At 36.7% G+C, this 9,973-nt stretch overlaps 1 protein-coding gene across 1 annotated transcript in view; it reads left to right on the forward strand.

Moving 5' to 3' along the window:
• The first annotated feature begins 47 nt into the window (after positions 1 to 47).
• The window catches only part of LRRC66 (leucine rich repeat containing 66), a 26,167-nt gene continuing 16,241 nt past the window's right edge, over positions 48 to 9,973 (forward strand). The window contains exons 1-2 of the mRNA XM_017540276.2: positions 48 to 348; positions 2,731 to 3,231. Of these exons, the coding sequence (XP_017395765.1) occupies positions 2,736 to 3,231 (496 nt within the window). The 5' untranslated portion in view covers positions 48 to 348; positions 2,731 to 2,735. The remainder of the gene's footprint in view (positions 349 to 2,730; positions 3,232 to 9,973) is intronic.

Below are 9,973 nucleotides of genomic sequence, written 5' to 3' on the forward strand. Positions count from 1 at the left end.
CAAATGTGGTAAATTTAAATATGGATTGAAATGGGACACTGTCAGTATTTATGTAATCTCTCTGGACTTCTAGAACTCAAAGTTAGAAAGCTGTCCATTCCCAGTTTTGAATGCCCTCCCCTCTGTTCGTTGCAAAAGGCCTCTCTCCAGTGGTGCTTCCTTAGTGTCCTAGGGGAAGGTGCACACTGTCACCATGGCAGAAGGCCAGAGCCAGAGATGAAAGGGTGAGGGCTGGCCACTGGGCAGCCTTGATGGCAGGATGGGTGGAGCCTCAAAGGCTCAGATCTTAAATCTCCACCTGGCTTGATCCAGATATCCACCCATTTGAAAACCACCTAGGATACAAAGGTATGTCTTAGAAGCAATGTTACTTACCAGATCTTGTCCTCAACCAAAATAGCCTCTGTTGCTTTTTTCCTTCAGTTTTGCAACCTTTTCTTTCTTTTATGTATAAATGAACTCTTCATTTCCTTTCTATAATACTTCGTTTACTCTGCTGCCTTCTTCCTTTCACTCGTTGGCACATACACCTACACACCCAGTATTTCTAACTGCTTCCTCATGCTTCAGCTTGACTATGTCCATTCTGAAATTTACATTTTACCTAATTATTTCCAGTTTCGTGAGCAACTTTTTCTGGAGTTCTCGGTAGTTCCTTACCTAATACATATAAATTTATAAATAGTATAATTTTTTTACAAATTAATACCTTTCACTTTAAGATACAAGATTGTACTTGTCTAGCTGTTTTGAACTCAAACCTATCATGTATAAATCTCTGCAACTTAGAAAGAACCAGGGCAATTTTAATTCATGTAAGCTTAAGAAAAAGTATTTTTCAACCATGTCTTTCTCTTCAATACTACAGAATAATGTACCTGTGAATGATGACTATATTTTTTTTGTTGCTGATGTTGTTAGATTAGCTTGGTACACAATTGTATGTATAATCACTTCAGCTTTGAATGTAGAAACAAATATATTTCTTCCTGGGCAAATCAATTCAATTTCTGGTATTACATAAAAAGCACACTACAAAAATAAATCACTCCTCCATGCTGTAGGGCATCTTTGCAGTTCATGGCCGTGTGTACCTGAATTTAGATGCCCTTGAAAATATGGGAGGATTGACCTTGCATGAAACAAAAGTTTTAAAGTTACATTGTAAATTTCATTCACTTCACTCCATGTATTTATTTACACACAAACAGCATAACCCAGTGAGAGACTGCAGGCTGCTAAAAATATAAAACACTAGATAGACAGATCGAAAGAAAGAAAGATAGCTAGATAGATAGATAGGTAGGTATGTTCCTTCTTTTAGGGGGTTCAGAACAGATACGAAGCAAAGCAGTAGTAATGCGGAATGTTACCAACGTGTATCCATTCATTCAATATTCACTGAAAGATTTCTGTAAACATAAAGACAAATACTGAAGCTAAATCAGGAAAAAGGACCAGGCCATAGGATGTGAGATGAAGGATATGTAAGACTACGGCTAACAGGAGAAGGCATTGAACTTGGAACTGGGAATGAACTGAAAGTGAATTTCAGCATGAGATATGCATGTATTGTTCTTTGCACAAGCCACATCTTGTAGGCTCCACAGGCACTTATCAAGCCAGGTCATAAGTCTAGCTAGATAACACAGGGCTTTAAATACCAACCTGAGGGATTTGGACTATAGGCAATAAGGAGCCCTTTGAGGATTTCAAATGAAGAAATAATAAAGGAAAAAACATTATTGTAGGAAAATAATCCTTTGGAATCACCTAGGATGGAACAAGAAGAAGGGAAGACGAGGCAGAGACAAAATCAGTTAAGCCATTTTAGCATTTCAGACTGCAGTGATGAAAACTAAACTGAGCGCTATTAGAACAGAAAGGAAGGGATGATTTGTTGAAAACTCTTATACTGAATAATGTGATTATTTGTACACACGGTGGTTTTTAAGTGGGATTTAGTTTAAAATCACAGAAGTTATCCATCTTTAAAATTATTTTTGTGATACATTCAGCCATTGTAATTTATACTTCTTTTTTATAAACTTTCCATTCTCAAGAATTTTTGGTACAAAAGATACTTAATGTTTCTGTATCTTATTACATCTTCATGGTTTGGAGCCAGAACATATATTTGATAACACATTATGTCATATATATCTAAATGATTTCATAATGATTTGAAAAGCTGCAAAAGCCACACAGCAAAGCTTACGTTTCTTCTATTTATGAAAAATAAGAGCCTCTTTTGTGAGTTGAACTTTTTACTCATAGAGTTATAGAGGTCCATGGTTTAGTGTAACTGGTTGTCATTCATGTAATAAACCACATGGCTGATTACAATGCTGCAGATAAGCATAATAGACTTTGCTCTGTATTAAGGGCCTGCAAAGAAACAGAGAAGTCTTTAATCTTAGTAAGGCTTTATTCATCCCAAAGCACACTGCAGATTGAACAATACTGGAAAAGCAGAGGTGAGGCCTAAGTGAGTATGTATGTCCTTTCTTTAAAATGTGACATAAATGTAATTTTATGCTATAGCTATGTCATTTTGGTAGCTACATTTTCATGCCCCGATATCTAATAAATCAAACATTTGCTTAAATTGGTAACTAAGGCAAGATAACTTGCCTAATTCTTAAATTGAAAATTAGATTTTCTGCTTCTTATTTTCTGTTAGTTTTTATATATTATTGTGAATAAGTCAATTCATTTTCCTTTTTCCAGGCATTATGAAAAACCTCTATTTCAGAATCATTACCATAGTTATAGGTCTTTATTTTACTGGAATAATGACAAATGCATCAAGAAAAAGCAATATTTTATTCAATTCTGAATGCCAATGGAATGAATATGTTCCGACAAATTGTTCTTTTACCGGAAAGCATGATATACCTGTGGACACATCACAGACAGCAGCCACTGTGGATATAAGTTTCGGTTTCTTTAGAGTTTTCTTAGAGTGTCACATGAAAAAAGAAGAATGGAAAATAAAACATCTGGACCTCAGTAACAGTCTCATATCAAAAATAACGTTAAGCCCTTTTGCATATTTACATGCTTTGGAAGTGTTAAACCTCAGCAACAATGCCATCCACTCCCTCTCATTGGATCTACTCAATCCTAAGTCCTTATGGGTGAAACGCCACAGAAGCAGTTTCAGAAAGAGGTTTCCATTGCTGAAGGTGCTCATTCTTCAAAGAAATAAACTCAGTGACACTCCCAAGGGTGAGTATAATTTTAAGTAGACAGAGAAACAGTGCTTGCATGGAGTTGTTTCATGTCCATAAGAATTCTACATTTGTTTTCAGGTTCAAGGAGACAGCTGAAAGTACAGTAATAAAGTACACATAATAAAGTTTCTTAGTGGCACTGGAGATTACTGTATGTGAAATTTACAGTTAATGCAATTTAGTTTTCCATTAGTAAATCTGACATTAATGTTACATACATTTATCGAGACACTAGGAAATATTTAAGTGCTAAATAATAATGAGTGATTTTGTTACCTACTTTGAACATCATATGTTTGTTAATATAGAAAAGCACTGAGAAATAACTAGTTCAAATACATTTAATGTATAAGGCAATTCAAATTAAACGTTGCCATACTAGTAATATTTTTCTTTTTTGAGTACATTTTGCCTCTTTCTAGTTGTCCTCCAAAAGTATAGCAGAAGTATCCTAATATGGTAGATTGGTATGTAAACCTTCTGATTATCAAGTCAAAATCAGAATTCCTTATCCTAGTTTCTAATAGGGTACTCCAAATCACCTCCTATTATCATAAATTCTCATCTGACATTCAATAGTGTACATGTTGGAGTTCCTTAATGGATACACCAATGTTTTCTTTAGAAAATGTACCAAGTTCATAAAGCAAAACTTCCTTTGCCCTTTTTATATTCCAGAGTGCTAGACAATTAATTTCCTTTCCTTGTTTGTTTTCAGTCTTGTTCACTCTTTGCTAAGCACCTACTTTATATAACACTATGCAGAAAAAAAAAAGTATAAGGATATTGTTCTCTTTCTCCATTCCAAGTTGTGCATATTTTTCTTATTACCTAGTTCTGATATTTCATGTTTGTATTTTCATGCTCTTTCTCCAGCTTTGTTATAAGCATCATTTTGGCAATAATAGCCTAGCAGGTATAGGAATTAATCCAGTCACTACGTCAGCAGAATTGTGTGAGAAGGGTGGGAGTCTTCTCTCCCTGACCTTCTCCGTAAAAGTAGAAGTCATAAAATGTGACTCCGTAAAAACGTGTCATATTTTCAGTGTAAATGAATTGCATTTTATTTTATGATTTTTATTGTATTGTTTTTATTACAAAAAGAATACCTATTACTTATAGAACACTTAAAAACTGAAGAAATATTTAAAGGGAAAAATTAAAGTCACTCATATATATTCTTCAAGTTTTTTATCCCTATTTATGCTTTTTATTTCAAAATTGGATCATTCTGGCCATACTTCTAATTTGTATTTTCATATCATAGAATATTTTAATATCTTTAAATAATTAAGCAATCTCATAAATATTTTAAATAGTTGAATAGTTTTTATATATGCATGTATCGTAATTGGTTTAATCAAGCACTAGGTTATTTCCAGGTTTTGTTTTTTGATGGACATCCTTACAGCTACATATATCAGTATGATATAACAAAATCTTTTTAACTGGTTTGGTAGATGTGACTCTCAATCCACAAATTCAAGTGTACTAGAGATAAAACCTTCTACTGTCTGTAGCAACATAATTTCTGATTCTAATCCCCCATTAGGAGGAGTCGGAGGGATATTTAATTAACATCAGTCTTTCATCAGCTTTCCTCTGCCCTAGCCGGGATTTGTACCCAGTTCTAGAATCGTATATTCTAACAAAGCATCGAGGCATGCGTGTTCCTTAGCCCTGATACCCAGAAAATATTACTTTTCAGTCTTTTCAGTTTGGAGAACATTTCTTCTCCCTTTTTTTTCTTCTGTCTTGAGATCACTTTCTTCTAAAGGTTTAGGGTTTTGGAAAACAAAAGCCAGAAAGACTTGTAGACTTAGCTACTTTCTGCCTTGCCATGTGCCTTCCCTGGGACAATGAATATGGATCCTACTTTCTGTGTGACTGGAGAGAAAGAGCAAGTGGAACATATAGGGAGGCAAGAGACTAGCATGTCAAAGTATTACCCCACCACAAGAGCGAATAGAGAAGTGCTGAGTTTCTCTCTTTAAGGCAGAGGCATTCCCCCGAGCTAACTGCGGGTTGGGACAGACACAATTCCACTTAAAGACCAAATATCCCTGTAAATGCAGATACAGATCCATCTTCTTTTTAGAGTTCAGCTTCTACCTCCCAAAAGATCAAGAAACACGTTCAACTTGAAGAGCAAAGAAAACAAGAAGTGAAGTGAGCAAATTCTATATCTGAAATTCTATTAAAATTCTAGCAAATGAAACCATAGAGAGATGAGTGAAAGAGAGAGACGTTAGAAGTTCAGTGTAAGCCATGAATCTGATTGGATATAATTCAGGGTTCTTTTATCCATAGTATTTTGTGATTTAAATTATTTTCCCATAATCATCATGTTAGTCTTTACTAGTTTGAATCTCTTCTAACAACTTTTCCTATTTGATAGTTCTGTGACTATGGCTGAGTCAGTCTAACTAACTTCGAAATTCCACGTTGAGGGAAATTGCTGGTAAGAGAAATGCTGCCTAAGATACCACCCTATTTTTGGCCTTTTTCTTTGTTCTTCAGTTCTTCACTCTAAGTCTGTCTATAGGTGACATCTCGATAATATAAGATTTACTCATCAGATCATTGTGAGGATTAAATGAAGAAATGTGTCTCAAGGACCTAACTTAACATGATATTTGGCATAAGAAATCGTGGCAATTTAAATGTGAAAAGTACTTCAAAATGTTGTGAATTACCTTGCAAATGCCAGTTTTTATTATTCTCTTGGAACAAATTGAGAATAACAGTATACTTAGAAGCAAATTATATGTTTTTGTCTAAATCTAAAGGTTGGTTTGTTTGTTTGTTTGTTTGTTTGTTTGTTTGTTTTGAGATGGAGTTTCACTCTTGTTGTCCAGGCTGGCATGCAATGGTGCCATCTCAGCTCACTGCAACCTCCGCCTCTTGGATTCAAGCAATTCTCCTGCCTCAGCCTCCTGAGTAGCTGGGATTATAGGAATGTGCCACCACGCCTGGCTAATTTTGTATTTTTAGTAAAGACAGGGTTTCTCCATGTTGGTCAGGCTGGTCTCAAACTCCCGACCTCAAGTGATCTGCCCACCTCAGCCTCCCAAAGTGCTGGGATTACAGGCATGAGCCACCGCACTCAGCCGAAAGTTATTTTTTTAAATGCTAAACAACTATTGCAGTAGTAGCCCACTATAATTCATGAGCAGATAATTATTTGTGTCTGACTATATAGACACTTGCAGTCATCTAAAATAATAATAATAAATTAGGGAGATCTCAGAAAGCAACAATTAAGCAAGCTCTGTAACTATGTACCACATATTTTAAAATGGTGGCTGTCTCTAGAACCAATAAAAAGTTGCTTTCACTTAGGAAAGCCCACTTTTGAAAGGGTGAGATATCACATGGACTAACCCTGACTTCGGAGTCAGCTGTGGTGTCACCAGTAAGCTTCATGTTGGGAAAACGCCCAAAAGAGGTGCTGCCAATAAAATTGATAAAGCAGATGCCAGCCAGGAATTTAATCAGAATGGTGCTTCCACCTTCCTCCCATATTTTTGGAGTACAGCGTTACTAACTGAAAAACTAGTGTAAAAAACACGAAAACAATGGGATCAGTCTCTGGTTACTCTGTCCTACCTTCATCAAGCAGTATTTTTGAAGTGCTCACAGAGTACCTGGAAACATAGCAGGAACAACGTCTTGTTGGGATTCCGGTTAGGCTGATACATTAAATGTAGCAACCTCACATTAACCCACTAAGTTCCAGAACCCAAGAGATAAATGTGTCAGAAATAAGATGAAATGATACCTAACATTTGATACTGATGGAATTAAAAAAAATACACAGTGTATTATAAAAAACAAAAGTAGATTGTGTTCCTTCATTCATAGAAAATTAAAGATTTCATCCTGATTGCTACTGAATTATGGAATTATCAATAAGCAATGTTCTCAAAACTAGTTCAGGTTCTAAAGAAACAAAAAGTATATCAGACACTAAACTGAGAAGGCAGGGCCTTTGGTTCACCTGCATAATTTGACCACAATAAGATCTGACCGAATGAATCAAATATCTTACCCAGGCCCATTCTAGACTGTTTTTCAATTCCTATTGCTCTTTAGACTAAAAGCCATAATCGCTGAATATTCTTGCTTTATGTTATCAGGTTGTCACACTTGGGAGAGTATTTAAGAAGGTCATAGTACAGAGGGAGTACTTACTAAGATAGTGTCTGAGTATACTTTCTGTTGCCTTTTTTCTGATAGACACATTATTTCTTGGAAACAATAAAACTGCCTCTAGCCCTTAAATGCAAAGGCTAATAAAATTCCTGCCTACTATGGCCTATGTAATCATTAGAAAGCAGTTCAATAAATAATTCCCTTTCCACAAAGAGAGTTAGGTACCTCTATATTTTCCTCCCAGCATTCAACTCTCCTCTCTTGAAAAATAAAATCTACCCCTGATGTCCGGGATGAATGCACCATATAGCCTCTTTCACTCATCTGACTACCTCCTAAACATTGACTCACCAAGCAAAAATATAAAAAGAACACATTTTCCCCCATTGAGAAGTGCAGCCAAATACTATGCAAGAGTTTTCTTAAATTTCCCAACTCCATATTGAGAGACCCTAAACAAACCAGGTCATTTGTAAGGACCAAACCAGTTCCCTTAAAAATATAAAATCTTCATTATCTAAAATTGAAAGTAAAGGAGAAGTTTTCATGCGCAAGGAGGAGTAATTGAACTTCTTGGTCTTTATTCTCATCTCCAGAAGACATTTACCTTCTTCGTGGGAAATCTCACCTTGATATTATGAGGGGAATTAAATAAGAGGATGCCCTAATAGCCGCGTTCAAAATCACTCTCTCCTAGCATGCTTGGGTATGTTCGGGTCCCATTCTTTTCATTTGGAGTACAGTAGCACAATCTCAGCTACTACAATGTCAGCCTCCTGGGTTCAAGAGATTCTCCTGCCTCAGCCTCCCAAGTAGCTGGGATTACAGGCGCCCACCACCACACCCAGCTAATTTTTTGCATTTTTAGTAGAGACAGGGTTTCACTATGTTGGCTAGGCTCATTTTGAACTCCTGACCTCAAGTAATCTACCTGCGTCGGCCTCCCAAAGTGCTGGGATTACAAGCGTGAGCCACCATGCCTGACCTACTTATTCTTATAATATTACTCTATATACTTGTTTATTGACCTTAAACAAGTCACTTAACCTAAACAAGCTGCCTGATCCTTATCTTCACTGGGTATAATTATATGTGTAGAGTTGGTGTGAGGGTTAGAGACAGTGTGTATCAAGACTATCACAGAGTGAAGATATATGTAAAACATCTCTCATAGTGCCTGGCACACAGCAGGTGTTCAAAAAACATTAGTTCCCCTTTAGTGTGACTTGATCACCCTGAGTCTTTAATTTTGTATTTCCTGTCGTGGTCTTTGCTAGAATGGTAACTTCCTTGATTCCAGGCACAATAGATAATTAAAGGGGATTCTCATTCTCTGCCTTCAAATGTTTAGAGTATTCACCAACAGTCTTGTTGTCTCTGTTCATATTTATATAGGTCTGCATAATGTTGGAGGCCCCTGGTCTTCCTTTTTCTGAGCACTTGTTGATCTGTCCTCTGACTCTTTGAACCACACTGACTCATAAAACCATCACCATGTCAAGATAATGAACTATCTGTCACCCCTAAAAGCTTCCTCATGCCCCTTTGTATCTATCTTTTCCACCCATCCCTTCTCCCCAACCCAGGTAACCACTGATCTCCTTTCTGTCATTAAAGATTCACTTGCATTTCTATAATTTTATATAAAAGGGATCATACAATATGTACTTTTATTTTTGGTCTACTTTTTTCAGCATAATTATTTTGAGACTTGTCCATATTGTTGTATATATTAAAAGTTCATTCCTACTAAAAAGAGAATTACCATTCGACCTACCAATCTCATTAGTGTGTATATCCAAAGGAAAAATAAATCATTCTACAAAAAAGACACATGCACTCATATGTTCATCACAGCACCATTCACAAAAGCAAATACATGGAGTCAACCTAGGTGCCCATCAGCAGTGGATAAAGAAAGGGTGGTACATAGACATCATGGACTACTACATAGCTATAAAAATATAATGAAATCATGTCCTTTGCAGCAACATGAATGCAGCTGCAGGCCATTTTCCTAAGCAAAGTAATGAAGGAGCAGAAAGCCAAGTACCACATGTTCTCACTTATAAGGGGGAACTAAATCTTGAGTTTAAACAGACATAAAGATAGAAATAATAGACACTGGGGACTACTAGAGGGAGGAGGGGTGAGGGAGGAGGGAGACTAAGGCTGAAAAACTACCTGTTGGGTACTATGCTAACTACCTGGGTGATGGGATCATTTGTACTGCAAACCTCAGCGTCAGGCAATATACCTATGTAACAAACCTGCACATGTACTCTCAAATAAAAGTTGACATTATTGCTCACACCTGTAATCCCAGCACTTTGGGAGGCTGAGGCAGGCAGATCACAAGGTCAAGAGTTTGAGACCAGCCTGGCCAATATGGTGAAGTCCCGTCTTTAATAAAAGTACAAAAATTAGCCAGGTGTGGTGGTGTGCACCTATAGTCCCAGCTACTCAGGAAGCTGAGGCAGAAGAGTCACTTGCATATGGGAGGCAGAAGTTGCAGTGAGCCCAGATAGCACCAGTGCACTCCCACTCCAGCCTGGGCAACAGAGCAAAACTCCACCTCAAAA

The sequence above is a fragment of the Cebus imitator genome, unplaced genomic scaffold (genome assembly GCF_001604975.1).
Source record: "Cebus imitator isolate Cc_AM_T3 unplaced genomic scaffold, Cebus_imitator-1.0 Scaffold124, whole genome shotgun sequence".
In the NCBI taxonomy this organism is placed as follows: domain Eukaryota; kingdom Metazoa; phylum Chordata; class Mammalia; order Primates; family Cebidae; genus Cebus; species Cebus imitator.